Source organism: Zootoca vivipara, chromosome 1 (assembly GCF_965207765.1).
Source record: "Zootoca vivipara chromosome 1, rZooViv2.hap1.1, whole genome shotgun sequence".
Lineage (NCBI taxonomy): Eukaryota > Metazoa > Chordata > Lepidosauria > Squamata > Lacertidae > Zootoca > Zootoca vivipara.
The window spans coordinates 12,056,298-12,073,505 of NC_142582.1; the positions used below are offsets into that span (position 1 = coordinate 12,056,298).

The 17,208-nt window shown below is 42.1% G+C and overlaps 1 protein-coding gene across 6 annotated transcripts in view; it reads left to right on the top strand.

Annotated features, from left to right (window-relative positions):
- Positions 1–17,208, top strand: part of RFTN2 (raftlin family member 2) — a 36,621-nt gene that overhangs the window by 1,666 nt on the left and 17,747 nt on the right. For 2 of the 6 annotated variants that reach the window (XM_088651988.1, XM_060281549.2), the window contains exons 2-8: positions 3,489–3,657; positions 4,384–4,567; positions 4,871–4,982; positions 7,343–7,658; positions 10,707–10,910; positions 13,196–13,317; positions 15,749–15,852. In XM_088651988.1, the coding sequence (XP_088508114.1) occupies positions 3,651–3,657; positions 4,384–4,567; positions 4,871–4,982; positions 7,343–7,658; positions 10,707–10,910; positions 13,196–13,317; positions 15,749–15,852 (1,049 nt within the window). In that variant the 5' untranslated portion in view covers positions 3,489–3,650. The remainder of the gene's footprint in view (positions 1–3,488; positions 3,658–4,383; positions 4,568–4,870; positions 4,983–7,342; positions 7,659–10,706; positions 10,911–13,195; positions 13,318–15,748; positions 15,853–17,208) is intronic. The other 4 variants (XM_035136722.3, XM_035136714.3, XM_088652032.1 and 1 more) reach the window with 2 other exon arrangements.

Here is a 17,208-nt window from a genome sequence, read left to right on the forward strand (position 1 = left end):
GTGTGGGGCTACTTCCCTCTTTTGTAGGGTTTTTCTTGTTTCTAACCGACTCCCTGTCCCAGAAAGTTGAAAACATAAACAACCGACCCCAGACGGCTTCCCATTAAAAACAGGCAGTTCTGTTCTGCTGTACAGTAGTTGCTTCAGGGACTCATAATTTATGCTAAAACGTTTTGGTGTAGCTTCTCCATGGCTATACAGCATGTGGGTAGCTGATTTTAGTTTTAAATTCTATGACTGCAGTAGCCAGAATATATTAATGTATATTACAAGTATAGATTTCATGAAGATTCATCTGTGCAGGACACATTTTAGTCCATTTCCTGCATTTTTGGCTTTTCATTCTTCATTTCACATTGGATGAAGCAAAACTTATTTGTGTGGAGAAACAGTAGCAACAACGACAATGTACTTTGAGTCTCATGCTGGATTACCTAATACATAAGCGATATACCGGTCTATAGGTTTAAATTGGCAATTGATTTAATGCATTCCAGATTTTGTTTGCAGCTTTTATTTTGCTACATAGTAGATAGCATTTTCAGTCGCATAGTTTTTACGTTCCTGAAAGTAGTTTGATGGTGGTTATTTCTTCTGGCGGTTCCCTCGTTGCGAGAAGCCAAGTTACAGGGAACCAGGCAGAGGGCCTTATCGGTAGTGGCACCCGCCCTGTGGAACGCCCTCCCACCAGATGTCAAAGAGAAAAACAACTACCAGACTTTTAGAAGACATCTGAAGGCAGCCCTGTTTAGGGAAGCTTTTAATGTTTAATAAATTATTGTATTTTAATTCTTCTGTTGGAAGCTGCCCAGAGTGGCTGGGGAAACCCAGCCAGATGGGCAGGGTATAAATAATAAATTATTATTATTATTATTATTACTATTACTATTACTACTACTACTATTCTCGTGAAAAACAATTATTTTTCATTAAAACATACGTTTTAGCAACTGAACACGAGGGGGGAGGTGCCTTTACCTCACTGCAGCGTTCCATGACATATACAAAAAAACAAACAGGGTTTGATCCAGAATTTCCCTTTTGCAAATGGAAAGACTATTCGTAGAAAGGGTTGCAATCCAGCAGAGACTCTTTCTGGAGGAATGCAGGGGGGGAATCAGGCCCAGAGTTAGCAGCTGACCTGGTGGGGGGCAAATGTTAAGTCCGAAAGAACCCACTGGAGCTGACAGCAGTGGCAACCCACCATTTTCTTTTTCCCAGAATGCTTCTGGGATGGGCATAAATGGCTCCAGCCTTGGGCGGTGCTCTGCTTCAAAGAAATAAAGATGTTGGTGACCAGTCATCCCTCGCAGCTGTTCTGGAATCGAATATTTTCCCCAACACATCAGCTGTGCCCTCTGAGCTGAATTGCCTCTGTCCTACTCCGGCCACTGCCACAGGAGCCTCCGCTGAATTGCAGGCCCTTCTGCAAACAGGAGTCCTTCCTGTTTACAGAAATCTGGGGCTCCTGTGCACCACCTGGCAAGCTTTTTACGGAGGATCTTGCCAGCAACATGGATGTTCGTGTGTGTGTGTGTCCCGGAGGGCATCATGCCCAGATCCCCCCAGAACTGGTGCCAACCCTGGAAGCAGTTTTCACAAATTCATCCTTCTTCTCCACGCCTTACACACTGTTCTGGAGTGAAAAAAAAACCCGGACCCTCTGGAGCAGATTTTCAGGGAGAAGGAGAGACCTGTCGAAACCACTTTCCACAAGCAGCGCTGTGAGCGGAGTTCCCCCTGCAGCAACTCTCAATCTAATCTGTCAGCAATATTGTGCTTAAATACTTCCCTGTTGTTAAATTCGCAAACCCTTCAATAAACACGATCTGAATGTTTAGATACGCTCACCTAGTTTTCTGTAATCTCTTTAGGATTTCAGCGAAGACACAAGACCCCTTTTACTGTTACAGTGATGCATATTTACTCAAATCTAAGGCTCACGTTCAAAGGGACGTGGGTGGCGCTGTGGGTTAAACCACAGAGCCTAGGGCTTGCTGATCAGAAGGTCGGCGGTTCGAATCCCTGCGACGGGGTGAGCTCCCGTTGCTCGGTCCCAGCTCCTGCCAACCTAGCAGTTCGAAAGCACGTCAAAGAGCACGTAGATTAGGTAATAGGTACTGCTCTGGCGGGAAGGTAAATGGCGTTTCCGTGAGCTGCTGTGGTTCGCCAGAAGCGGCTTAGTCATGCTGGCCACATGACCCGGAAAAACTGCAGACAAACGCCAGCTCCCTCAGCCTGTAAAGCGAGATGAGTGCTGCCACCCCAAAGTCGTTCACGACTGGGCTTAACTGTCAAGGGTCCTTTACCTTTACCTTTTTAAGGCTCATGTTCAGGCAAGTATTATTGCAACCATAATTACCTAATTATGGGTGTCATCCTAATCCTAAAAGTTAGTAATGATGTGTCTGTCTGCAGCACAGAGGCAAGAGCAACATCTCAGTAGCTCCATGGTACAATTACTGCTTACTGTATAATGTTCTTGTGCAGCCTTCAGAACACTAAATCCTATGTTTTTGTTTGCTATCTTAGCAAAATTTTGGAGCTGGCTATAGGCCACCTTGTGCAGCTAGGATTGATGTGTGTGTGTGTGTGACAAACAATGCCATCTAAATATGACACCTACAAGGAAACACTGTACAAAACCAAGAAAACATACACTTGATGGTTGGAATAATTCATCTACCTTACATGAACATTCCCAACAAGCTTCAGCCACATGATACAGCTATAATACCATTTGTGTGTGAATATGTTACTTAAGAGCATCCACATATTAACTGGTGAATGTCTAAGGGGACTAATTATATTGTACCATTTTATGGGTACAGTTGGGTACAGGCCTGCATTGTCCTGTACTGCATATTTTAATGCGTAAACAGGAAATGTATATACATATTTTAAAATATATTTATAGATTACCCTTTCGGGAATAGTTGAACATTGGCTGATATATCTAGCATACTCATATTTGTTTAGGTCTGGTTCCTGCCTTAATACTATCATCAGGCTGACTGAAAATTAATTTATAGGCTCTGCATGTCATTTAAGCACAAAGTTTTCAATTCAATTTTTTTTGTTCACCTTCTGTCTACCCCGGGGGAGAAAGTTAACAGTACTTCTAGCATAACAGTTTGCCTAACAGTGGTTTGCCTTAAAATGTTGGTGTCTGTAATCTGTTGTTTTATATCTGTGTTATTGGGATTCAACATTATTTTGTTTTCTGCATTCTGTGAGCCACCTTGAAAGGTCTCTGTCCTGAAAGGAAGCTTAAAATGTAACTATACAGAATCAATTCAGACCTCAAAACGAATGTGAGCAAACTGATGAAAAAATGCTGGCATCTGAGCTTGTCTAATTTTGCAGTTTCCATTGATTGAAATTACGGTTCAGGGCAACCGACAACTGTATGGTGCAGAATCTAATATTGAGCAGGAATTCCACCTGCTGAAAATCTCAGCTTTTTCTTTCTTACTTACTTTTAATAGATACAAGTTCCTAGCTCCCATTGATGCAAAAATAGGTTCGACAATATGTGAACAATGCCTGATGAAATCTAAAAAGCCATGGGATAGGTTAAGTAGGACTTGTAGGGGACAAGGTGCCTTCTCCAACTCCTTAGCCCTGCCCACGAGTAGCAAAATCAAATTATGCCAGGTAAATACCTACCGTACCTACAAATGTGTGTAGTTTATATAGGTCACAGAATCTAGCTATCTTGATGTATAGTTTGCATTTCTTAAATAAAGGTTTTTAGTATAGACTACATCCAGCCCTCGATCTGTACTGTAGCCATAATAGCTACTATTTTAATTTTTATAGCTTTCTCCCTGCACCTGTTGTTGTAACCACTAATCCTTCCAACTTCTCTGAGTCAGTGGTGTGATATAGAGCCATATGCAGAACAGCCAAGTTCCTATTAGTAGATACCTACAGCGAAACCCCACACTGCAACTTAAATTTTATATCCAGGGGTAGGCAAACTAAGGCCCGGGGGCCGGATGCAGCCCAATCGCCTTCTTAATCCAGCCCGCAGACAGTCCAGGAATCAGCATGTTTTTACATGAGTAGAATGTCTCTTTTTATTTAAAATGCATCTCTGGGTTATTTGTGGGGCCTGCCTGGTGTTTTTACATGAGTAAAATGTGTGCTTTTATTTAAAATGCATCTCTGGGTTATTTGTGGGGCATAGGAATTCTTTCACACACACACACCCCCAAAAAAATATAGCCCTGCCCACCACATGGTCTGAGGGACGGTGGACTGGCCCACGGCTAAAAAAGATTGCTGACGCCTGTTATATACAGAATATATATAAGCTACTGTTTTTATCCAGTGCCATTGGAAGTCACTGAAATGTTTGTGTAATTGAAATCCCTTTAGCTTCCTCAAATCCAGAGGCGATCAAGATCAGCTCTGTGCTGGAAATTGCAAAAAAGGTGGAGGAATATTATATGAAAGGATACGTGGTAGGAGCTATTCACCCTGTTTTACTGTCAGTTGGACGAAGAAGACACTTTCCAGCAAGTCACATTTATCGAGTCGTACTACTGCGTCTCAAACTGAGGTATGTACCGTAGTAAATAAGTGTTTCTATTATTATTTAATGTATTTATATCCTGCCTTTCTCCCAAATAGATATGAGAAACATAGAGCCAGGCCATAAATACTTTGTCTCAAAAGGTAATTCAGTTGCGTTCCAAGTAACACATTTGGGCGACTTTGTAATCAGGCCTCCATGGAGCATTAGCCAAACAAAAGAGTTGCCAAGATTGAATTCATAATATTTTGGAACGAAGGAAGTTGTGCGTGCTGGCATTTTGTACAAGATGCATCAGTGTAACAAAGGCTGCTTTCTTTCTGTCTCCAGCCAAAAGCATCAAGCATCTAGAGGACAAAGACAACCCAGACTCGTGATTGAGGAGTGTCCTTCAACATATGAAACGCTAACAAATGAGGTGGTGAAAGGATTGTTGGAAAAGGTAGGACGGTCTTAACAATTCCTCCTTGAAATATTTTGCTTGTAGGATTTTCAACATGTCATGTAGGTTAATTTTTTTCCACATGTGACATGTGCGCTACTCAACTAGTCACTTTTTGATTTGCAGACCATAGTTTCAGTTTAAATCTGAACCTGCAAGTGATGGTTTGTTCTTGTGTCGCAAGCCTGGGTTATACACCAGGATTTAATCTTGCTTCATAGGGCGAGCACAATCCATAGTTTGTTAGTTCAGACGTAATGAACTATGGCTTGCTACAATCTGCAATGTAACTGATGAAATGGAACACACAAGTGGAGTTAGGAGAGCACATACCATAGCCACAGTTTGGTGTTACATGTAAACCAACCCATAGTCACATTAACAGGTGGAATCAGTCAGTAGTCCAGATAACTATGAATTGTTGTATCTTTGACTATATATATAGATAGATGAATCTGGTTTATAGAATTCTATTCTGCTGCAGTAAACTGTTTATAAACGCCTCAAAATTGTCAAAAATCATTGGGTGGTATTCAGCTAAGTTTCACTCAGAATAGACCCATTGAAACTAACAGACCTAACTGAGCCATGTTCATTAATTTCATGCTGGGTTCATGCTGAGTAAAACATAGTTGAATAGCTTCCAAAATGTTGCTCTCTATATTTTACTGTGATATGAACTTTGTAGTGTGGCACTGCTACAGGCCACAACCATTTTGCGCAGGTGTTCTGTTTGTGGCCCCCATGCGCTGCAGCGGAGCACGTTTAAGCGCACCATGCCCCCACTCTGCCCCGCCCCATTCTGCTCCCATCCTGCCTTCTTCTGGGTCCCAAAGAACCTGCATGTTGGTGATCACACATCAATTGGACGGGCCTGAAATAGTTGCCACCTGTTTTTATGTTACATGATCTATAAAATAAGTGGCTATGCCATACTTCATTGTGTCTCACTTCTTGCCTGAAACTGTATTGAAAGCAGGAAACAAGTTATTTATAATAACAACTGTAGTATTAGATCAAAGGCATATTGCACTATTTTTAATGCTATGGGTTTCAGGCTGATCAGACATGCAGATTTTGTCTACTCTGGGATTTACAACAGGTTGGTGCCATTATCAGGCACCTGTAACACACAAGCTACCTGCACTTTCTGCATTTTAAATACAGCCGTACCTTGGTTCTTGAACAGAATCCGTTCCGGAAGGCCATTCAACTTCCGAAAACGTTTGAAAACCAAGGCATGGCTTCCGATTGGCTGCAGGAGCTTCCTGCACTCAATTGGAAGCGTCGGACGTTCGTATTCCAAAGAATGTTCGCAACCCGGAACACTCACTTCCGGGTTTGTGGAGTTCGGGAGCCAAAAAGTTAAACTCACAAGGTGTTCGTGTGAAGAATTTGTCCACTCATTATGCTGTCATGGAGAATACCAACTCCCATCATCCCTGACCATTGGCTGTGTTGAAGGAAGCTGTTGTCAAAATCATCTGGGAGATACCAAGTGGAGGACAACTGATCCACCACTGCAGGGGAAACTTATGCAGTTATACTTCAGGTTACAGACACTTCAGGTTGCGTCTTTTCAGATTGCGTCCCTCGCTGTACCCGGAAGTACCCAAACGGGTTACTTCTGGGCTTCGGCGCTTGCGCATGCGTAGGAACACTTAATTGCACTATGCGCAGAAGCGCTGAATCACAACTCACGCGTGTGCAGACGCAGCACTGCGGGTTGTGAACACTGCAGGTTGTGAACGTGCCTCCCGCACGGATCACGTTCACAACCCGAGCATCCACTGTATAAGACTAGGTCCAAGTTGGCTCCTTCTGCAAACAGAAGAGGTTGGTTCCATTTGTGAAAGAAACTAAGATTCAAAAGAGAATCCCACTTGAGCCAGATACCAGAATGTATGCGAAGACTGCAAAACCCATGTGTACTAGAGGACCAGGTTACTGAGCTCTGACGCAGCGGACCATTTCATAAGCTGTGGCACTGCAGACGGCATGTTTATGGTTCCTCCAGAGCTGCCCCACATTGGCTTTGTTAAAGCCAATGGGGTAGAGGGGCAGGATGGGTGTGGTAAAGCAATATAGAAGCAGCAGTTGTGGAGATTGCTCTCAAACCCACTTCCCTTGCCTTCTGTTAGCCCCAGCTTCTGCACAGGTATCTGAACAGACATGTACTATTTTCACACATCAGTGTGCACTCCTTTCTTCCCACACCCATACTCCTGTATAACGAAAGCATCACATGCAAATGACCCCTCACAATGTTTCTAATTTCTGAAAAATAATTTAGAAATGATTTATAAATGCGCACAGCTTAATTATAACTGTCTTTGTGGGGTGGGGTGGGGAATATACAGATCAACGATGCTGCAAAAAGAGGAATGAAGTTTGTCGGATTTATAACACAACCTTGTTCAAAATCGAAAATCTGCAATGGCACAAGCACAGATGGGAATGCAGAGTCGGATTCAACCCTAAGCAGAAGAAGTAGGGAACAGAGAAGACACAACCCAGATGACAGTGATAAGCCCTGGAATGAAGGGACTCTGAGTGGACAGTCCTCTGAGAGTGGCATAGAAGAAGAAATCCAGCCAGACATCGGGCAGTTGCGAGAGACAGATTTTCAAGATGGAAGAGAAGGCAGTCCTAGCTCAACAAAACTGAGGAAAGAAGGTACTGAAAATTGCTACATAAATAGTCTTAACTATTTCCAAAGAATGTAAGTTTCCATTTTTGGACACGATTGCCATCCAGACTGGTTCAAGATCTGAAGGTGCTTTTGGACCTAGCCATCCCCCCCAACATTAGCAAATAGTGATGGCAGGAGGTGATATATCAATACAGTGGTACCTCAGGTTACAGACGCTTCAGGTTACAGACTCCGCTAACACACAAATAGTACCTTGGGTTAAGAACTTTGCTTCAGGATGAGAACACAAATCGCACCGCAGCGGCAGCAGGAGGCCCCATTAGCTAAAGTGGTACCTCAGGTTAAGAACAGACCTCCAGAACGAATTAAGTTCTTAACCCGGGGTACCACTGTATATCGTCCAAAACCATTTTGAAGTCCATATCGTAATACTGGTTTCATAATTTTTGTCCTGGCAATATATCGCAAATCATGGTGTGTGTTGCCTGTGACTGGACTTAACCATCCAGGGGTCCTGTACCTTTACCTTTACTCTTAAGTGAGGCTGCTCTTGAAGATGAACTTCCACAACAGGGGTGGGTCCCCAACATCTGGAGAGTCACAAGTTTGTCACCCCTGTGATAAGATAATCTAGAAGGCGAGGGCTTTCTTGACAATGACATTCTCATTATTGTAAGGTCCTCTCCAAAGAGGTTCGCCTAGTGCCAACACTGCTGTCATTTGATAGCAATCAACAGCATTTTTATTTGCCCATGCATTTTAATAGATTATATTCGTTTAATTGAACAAGTCATAGTCTGTTTGAAAGTTTTTATTTGCTGATTTCTTGTTTTTGATGGGGTATGGTGTGCTTTTATGCTGTCCACCGCCCTGATATCTGATTGTTTATTTTTAAATTAAATGAATATTAATTTAGCCTGGAGTGCTTACAAAATGCTTCAGCCCATCTGCTGATGATTGTGGCAAGAACATAGGTAACCTGTTCCAATGTACTCCACTGAATGCTTGTGCAGTTTTGGGCCCAGCTCAACATGTTGGTGCTGACTTCACAACCTGAAACAAACCTAATTGCCTCTCTCTGTGTGAGTCCCTTTGCCAGCTGCAGTCCTCAGAGAAAGGGTTGCTCCATATTTTCACATGATGCTGTATGCAGTCATCAGCAGCTGGTCACAGGACTTTTGTTGCAGTCACCCTGAGGTTTTGGAATGTCCTCCTGAATGAGGTCAGAAATAGCGTGTCCCTGATAGCATTACAGAAAGGTTGCAAAATTCATCTATTTTGCATAGCATTGCTTCGATGAGTATGATGGTCATTGGGTGTAGTCTCAATTGCCAGTATGTGGTTTTGTGAACTTCAGTCGAAATTGAATTATTGGTCATTATTACATGCAGGCACAGTGCCCTTATCCAGAAGGTCCCCATAAACCTGATGGACCTGTTTTGCCACCTCCCCAACCCCAGCTACAAATGTGGATGTGTATGGAAACAGGCATGTGGGTATGCTACACACAGCAACAGGGTGCCCTTCAGTAGGAACGAGGGGTCTGTGCTATGAATGGAGCAGAATTTCAATTGAATTTGCATTTAAAGGCCAACCTACTTAATTTGCAGTTACTGAAACGACGCACAAACTGAAACACGACTAGCCTGTGAAAATGGCACTTCTCTGAATTTTGCAGTGCAGTTTTCCCACCAGGAGCTGTGTGTGCATATACTGGGCTTCAAGTGTGCATAAAATGCACGTGGAAGTGAAAACAACATACAAAAAATGAATTACATTAGGGGAAATTTGTTTTGCAAAAAAAGGTATATTTGACCAAAAATGTCTTACAAAATGAATACGATGAGGAATTTTTGGAAATAATGGTGAATTTTCATAAGGAGTTGGGTTGTTTTTTGTTTAAGAAAACTGATGTGGTAGTGAACTCAAACTTGGGAAACTGAAAGAAACAAGAATCCGCAGATTTGTGCATCCCTGGTCTGTGAGCATCCCCATTTAGCCCCATCACCCTCCTACAAGTTACTTGGATTGCACATGCAGCTCAAGCAGAAAGACAGGGCTGGGTGGCATACAAAAAATATGCATTCACCTCCCATTTCTCCTAATCACCAGTTACACCATCAGTAGGTAAAGTGGTGATGGTGAAACAGAACTTTGTTGACATACGGTCCCATGTGGCTGTGCCCACAATGGATCACATCGTTCTCTCCCTCTTCTCCATATTCTTCCCCATCTTCTATTTAACACAATGTGGTTTTAACTACTGGAGGAGGGGAGTAATATAAACTGTTTGTGGTTCAGAGAAACTGTTCTATGAACGTCTTACAGACAAATGAAGCTCCGAAGGTCTTTGCATTTTCCAGACAGAGGCAGTGTAGGCATTCTGTATTAACCAAAGAACAGATATATGGCATAGGTAATCAAGAAGAAAGTTATAGCAACTTAGGCAAGTATGCGCAGGGTGGGAAAGGTGAATCTTGGAAAGGTTGAAAAGGAAGTTGCCGTTGTCTGTAGTTCAGTTTGGAAAAATCAGAGCTCTGTGAAGGGATGTCGGAGCATAATTGCAGATACCAGATTATGCCGTGAGATGCCAACAGTATAAAAATAGATTGGATAGATGAGAAAATTAGAGCACTGGGAAAGGGGATGTAAAACAAGACGGGCAAAGTGCCTAGGACTGGGCAGGGAAGATTAAAAAGAAGAGCTGTGCACTCAATGAGAGATAGAGAATGAGCATTTTGAGAGTTAGGAAAAGAACTCAAAGATGAGACAACCTTGTTCTGTCTAAGGAGGAGGAGGATTTCAAACGTTAAACACCTCTATTAAGTTGTTTGTTGGCTCAGAAGCTTCCAGCATATTGAGTTTCAACACCCCACTTGAGTTTAAATTGTTTTCATTTGCCATGTTGAGGCTTTATGTCATGATCTGTGGACAAGTTTAAGTTCTCTCCACTTGAAATACTGATAACTGTTCTTGATAAGTGTTCCATTTTTAAAAGGTTCCCCCCTAGTTACTCCATTCCTTCAAGCCCTCATTATCCCTGACTTCTTTATTTTCTAATATCTTATCAGATAACAAATTGTATACAGTCTTCAACGTCTTTGAGGATGATTCCACCTGTTGGACATATCACGATGGTGTTTTGTCTCTAAAAGTGTCGAGGAAAGGACCCGTGATTAGTACTTTGGATGCTGACTGGCTAGAGTTAACCACGTTTTATTACAAACAAGGGTTGTCATTAATTGACTCATTCGTACACTGGGAGGCTTCTAAAGGTAACTGTAATCATACCATTAGTCTCTTTGCACCTGAAAAAGGCGATAATAGTATTATTTATTTCAGAGGACCTGGATAATGTAGTGGCTTCTCTTACTTAATCAATGTTGTACAATAAGAGTAGGAAGGAGGAAATGATTATTGTGGGGGAAGACAGAAATAGTAGAGAAATATTCTATTTTTTTCAGCAAGTAATATTTTCCTAACAACATTAATTTTTAACATTAATTTTTCTTAGAGAATTAGATTGCAAAAAAGTACTGCTGCAGTTAGCGGTGTTTGTGAGTGAACTGACCTGATTCACAACTCCTAAACTAATACACAGATAGAAACACAGTTATCTTTTGTTTTTCTGAATTTTTTGATACCATTCATAGCTCTAATAATGCATCAAAATGCATATAAAAATGTGTCTTTTAAGATACCATAGTTGATATGGATGTTTCTGAAGCAGGAGAATAGCACATAATTGGTTACTTATGTGATTGGAAGTTTGGGCGTCAATGTGATTGTTTGGTAACTGAAAAGCGTCGAGTTCTTTAAAGTAGCATGCTAATTTTTCACTCAATATTCATTTCTTTACTGTTATTATCACTGTTGGTGATAGTTGGGTATGACTGGAACAAAGGGCATTAAGAACAGTTTCTTTGTGTGAGGTCTCTTCTCTGAAGAGCTGCTTCTAACAAACATTTCACGCAGTCCTTGTATGGAAGATATTCAAGTGAGAAACAGTAATAGCTAAATGATAACATTAAGAAAACCTCTTAAGTGAGTGATTTTATGTCTGCTTAGTGCTTTATATTTTACACATTAACATAAAGTATATGTAAGCAAACAACGTGGTTCATTTAAGAGGTCTTCTTAATGTTATCATTTGGCTATTAATGTTCATTTTAATGCTTTCCATAACTGATTTTTCCTGTGTGGAAAATAGTTTAACATAAACAATTTTAATATGGCAATTAGATATATTTATTAAAATGTTTTTCTTCATTTATCTTTGGAAACTAAACCTTTCTAGATTTTGTTTTCGTATGTCATGGGTGATGGACTGTGTTTGTCGTTTACAGAGAAAAGTACATATAGCAACGTAACAGATGGTGGAATTAAGTGTGGGGACTCCACAGGTTGCTAGCGCCACTACTTGGAAGTAGCAAATGATGCCCTGGGTCGATCTGTAGGAAAAATGTGTCATCTCCCTGTGTCAAAAGAACCTCTAAAATGGTCATGTGTTAAGAGAGAGAAGGAAGGGTGTGCTCCCAATGTCTCACACAGATGTTGTCACTTCGGGGCACACTTCATTCTGCAGCACTCTTCACAGTGATGATAATGTGTGAGGGTGTGACATCCTAGTATACACGGGTGGTGCTGTGGTCTAAACCACTGAGCCTCTTGGGCTTGCTTGATCAGAAGGTCAGCGGTTTGAATCTGAGCAATGGGCTGAGCTTCCGTTGCTCTGTCCCAGCTCCTGCCAACCTAGCAGTTTGAAAACACGCCAGCGCAAGTAGATAAATAGGTACCCCTGTGGCGGGAAGGTCAACGGCGTTCCCATGCACTCTGGTTCCCATCATGGTGTTCCGTTGCACCAGAAGCAGTTTAGTTATGCTGGCCACATGATCCGGAAAGCTGTCTGTGGACAAACACCAACTCTCTCGGCCTGAAAGCAATGAGCACCACAACCCCATAGTCGCCTTGGACAGGACTCAACCATCCAGGGGTCCTTAATATCCTAAGAAGTGTGTGTGTGAGAGAGAGGCAGGCAGACAGAGATCATCTGAACATTATACAGCTACAACAGATCAGAGGACAACAGTTCAGGCACTGATTTCTCTCTCTCTCTCTCTCTCTCTCTCTCTCTCTCTCTCACACACACACACACACACACACCTATATCTATCACATGCAATGTGCCAGGAATCAGGTATCTCCTTTTTACAGGCTCTTTAGGAGAGGGAAATGACATATTTCTTCTACACCGTAATTCCATACCGTGTGTGTGTGTGTGTGTGTGTGTGTGTGTGTGTGTGTGTGTGTGTGTAATCTCTCATGGAGAATAGACTAGAAGCTGGTGCAATCCACACTTGATTCCATGATCAGTTTAGTTAGTAAAGGTGACATTCTTTTTCTCTGTAGACTCCAAACACAGAAGAGTGCTGACGTGTTAAGACAGAGAGGAAGAAAAACACCCTAATTTGAATGAAATATAAAGCAGCTACATTAATGATATATTTATTAACAATTCAAAGTTTCTATCATTTACTTCCTTCTTTTCTTGTTTCCTTAGCTGACTACTTGCCCAAATCATTAGAAGGCTTATTTATATATGAAGAAGAAGGCACAGGAGTGCCCGGTTCAAACAGGAAAGGAAATGATGCCATTGTTGTTGAACAATGGACTGTAATTGAGGTAAATGCCTTGTTTTTGTTTTTATGTATGCAAGTTAGTCTCATAGGTTTGTTTGTCTCCAGATTTAGAATGATATTGATTATAAATTAGTATAAGCCAGTCTGTAAAATGGGTGCAACTGAGTTGGCATGAGTTGGAAAACCCAATTACTATATTTTCTTGTAAACTCTCTTAATTAATACATAAATGTTGCTAAGGAAATATTGATAATGTGGATGTTGGTCATGCCTTTAAGGTTACATACCGATTCAAACTTTTAAGGCACACACTAGCAGATTGTAGTATCTGCTAGTTAAAATACATCATAGCAGATTATTGTATTCAGCAAGAAGCCTCCGAATAAATATCAGGAGCTTGCCACAGTTGCATATTGCGATTTCTGCGTCACACATTCTTATTTGAATATTTCATGCAAAATACGCTTGGCAGACAAACTTGAAAAACCACATTTGGGTTGATGTTTGATTTGGCCCAAAGAAATTAGTCACTGTACTGCTGACAGTATATACAGTATGTGGTAGCAGCTTCTGCTGGAAAAACTGAACCTCTTGCTTAAATGATGGAACTGGTTTCTAGGAAATGGAAGAAGCACAATAAGCTGACTTGTTAAGTTTCCCAATCAAGGTGGCCTCCCAAAAATGTGTTTGCCTTTGAAATATCCCCCCCCCTTTAGTAAGGGGAAGTAATGCATAAAATAAGTATCTAGCAAAGTAGTTCTGTTAGCACAGAGGCTTTGGGCTGGGCAACTGAGCTTCCTCTCCCCGTCTGCCTCCTGCACACCCCATAAATCTGTTCTCCCTCCTGAGTAAATTTGAAGTATGGGGACATGCAGGGAGAGGAAGTTCCATTGTGTAAAAGGAAATCCTAGTGCTCACAGAACTACTTCAGAACTACTTCGTTGTATTATACCACCCATTGGCTCAATTCTGATGAACATGTGAGGGAGAGCTCTGCATACAGACAGAAGGAAGAAGCAGCAAACTTACCTTTTTGTTTTAAACATGGCTTGTTTCTGCACCAGCAAAAGTGGCTTTGGCAGAATACCTAGATTGCTCCCACACACAATTGCTATGTTTGATCAGAGGCCGCTTTAATTAAGAAAGCAGAATCACAGACTCCTCATAATTTCCTTGTTTGCTCTCAGTTCAGCGACAGAGTTAAAGGTCAATCAGGCACATAACATCCTTTTTCCTTTTCTTTTTGGTTCTGTCATGGGAGGAAGGACAGGGCATACATTAAAGTTATAGTAATAATATAGCAAAGTTATAATAATAACAAATAGCAACTGGGGGTAGGGAAAAGAGGGGAGATGAAATTTATATGCGAGTATAACATGCAAATCAGATCCAATATAAACTTACAAAATTGGAATAGCTAAATAATCAATAATAGCCAAATAACATAAACAGACTTTGCCAGTAATTGTCTGAGCTATCTAACTTCTCAGGTTTAGCAGAGTTAATTGTGTTGGGCCAATAATGCAGTTTTTCAGAGTTCATCTGCCTGCCACACACATTCTTTTTCAGTCATGGGATTAATCAGGCATTAGAACTGCCATGCCCTTCCTGGTAGGTCCCCCACCTATCAGGAACCGGATCCTACCCTGCACCCTGCCTTGGCAAATCGGGATGCAGGCTGGGACTTGGGCTGTGCCAGGGGGTGGAGCCGACAGAGCAGGTAGGCTTCCGTCGGCTCTGCCCCTTGCCCATTTAACCAGCCTGTACCTGGGGCACTACCTGTTCGTTCCCTCGCCAGTTTTACGCACCCTCCCTCAGTTTTTAGCTGATAGTCAATGACTTTGCTGTGGCTACAGTGGTCACCGTTCTTTTGGGGGTCAGGTAGGAATTTGCCCACCAGGCTGATTGGCACTGACCTGGTGGTTTTACCTACCTCATAGCAATCATCACAACTGGTTGGGCATTGGGGCAATCCTTTGTTTTGGATGGAGGGGAGGTTGTAGTCTCTGCTTGCCCCTGCTAACGCTGGGGTATCCCGTTAAAGGGACCAGGGGGTGGGTGGGAAGGGCCATGTTTTCATGGCCATTGGGGCCAGGACCAAAGGCACTCTCCCAGATGGCGGTCCCTGGGGGGTCACCTTATTCGATGTAAGTCTTAGGAACCCCCGTCTGGATTGATCATGGGTCACTTCCAGCAGGCAGGCTGGAAGTATTTCTATTGCCCCATGCCCAAGCCAAACCTCTTTCATCTGTATTCAATAATGTTGTGGCCTGTTTTGACCCAAAACCAGTCTCTTTGGTCTCTTATTTATATGGCTTGGATTATGGGGAGCCCAACCACCTGGTCCCGCAAGGGTGTCCAAAACTGCTATTTGGCTTGTGGAAATGCTTGCTGCTCTCCCCAAATATACTAATGCCTCTGGTTTTGTGTGTGTTTGTGTGTGTGTTTTGTTTTGTTTTTATTTTTTTATGTAGGGCAGTGAAATCAAAACAGATTATGGTCCTTTGCTACATACCTTGGCTGAGTTCGGTTGGCTTTTAACATGTGTGCTGCCTACTCCAATCATCCGACTGGACAGGTAAATGAAAATGGTGCCTTTCTCTCCCTGACTTGCAGGGACGTACCTGCTTCTGACAGCACACGGGGTCTGAAGTGATGCCACCTGGCTGGCAGGGCTTCTGCTTTCACTCGAGCAGCTCTGTCTCAGAGGCACGGTTCTCCGGGAGCGCCAATAAAGGGCTTCCAAATGAGTCACACGCACACCCCAAAATAAAATGCTGAGCAGGGTCTCCGTCCCTCCTGACTATGTTAACCAAGTCAGCCTGAGGAGGGAGGTTTCTCAGTTCTGTTTGTAAGCAGCAGCTGTTGGGCTTCTTACCTCATTGTGAGGGTCTCCAGCTGTTTTGGGACTGCAGCTTCCATCATCCCTAGCTAGCAGGACTAGCAGTCGGGGGTGATGGGAATTGTACCGTAGTCCAAAAACAGCTGGACATCCAAGTTTGGGAATCCCTGAATTTAGAGCAATTATGGTATCCCTCTTCTGTGATAGATTCAAACAGGAGTGACTGTTTCGCTGTAATTACAAAGGCTACCAACTACTTCAGCAGAGTTTGTTGCTTGGGAAGGAAAACTGTCCGTGTAATTTTGGTGGTGGGTGGAGTAATTCAGGAACTGATCCAAGCAAATACGTATTTTTTTTCCAAGGGAGTTGACCTAGTTTCTGAATCAGTTCTTCTTTTTAAGTGGAAAAGCAGCACTGGTGTTCCAGATAGTGTTGATAAAATACTCAAGTGCAGGTTTTTTTTTCCTAAGGGAGAAGAGTACATTGTTGTCACAGAAAAGAAAAGCAGAAGCAACTGAGATTTGGGAGTTCCCTGTTTTGTTTCTTAAAAATTGTAGCCTGAAAATCTCCATCCAGACTTGAGCTGATTAAAAATCTGTCCTAAAATGTTTGGGGTTTTTTGAAGATAAGAATCACGTGTGGGGTTTTTTGTCCCATAGTTTCATTCGGAATATTTTCTGCACTTTTGTTAGGGAAAATAAATTGGGGTATTTATTTATTTATTTATTTATTTATTCATTTATTAATAACCCATCTGGCTGGGTTGCTAGTTGTAAAACTGAATCACAAAAAATGTTATGCAGTAGTGAGACATCTGCCAAAAGACATTCATTTTAGCATGAACGTGGTATTGCTGTTGTCTGAATATGCTCATTTTTTTCTGATCAACTGAAACCTTTAGAGCAGCATCACATTTGCTGTTTTTTGGGATCTGAAATGATCAAGTAGGAAAAACCAGCAGAAGGGAGATTGTCCCAAGTTGCTTTCCATCAACATCCTTTAAGATTTTAACCACAACAAGCGTTTAAAGGCAAACAGGAAGCGGCTCTTGGCTTGATTGCCATTAGAAGGGAACTCAGACATCATAAGCAG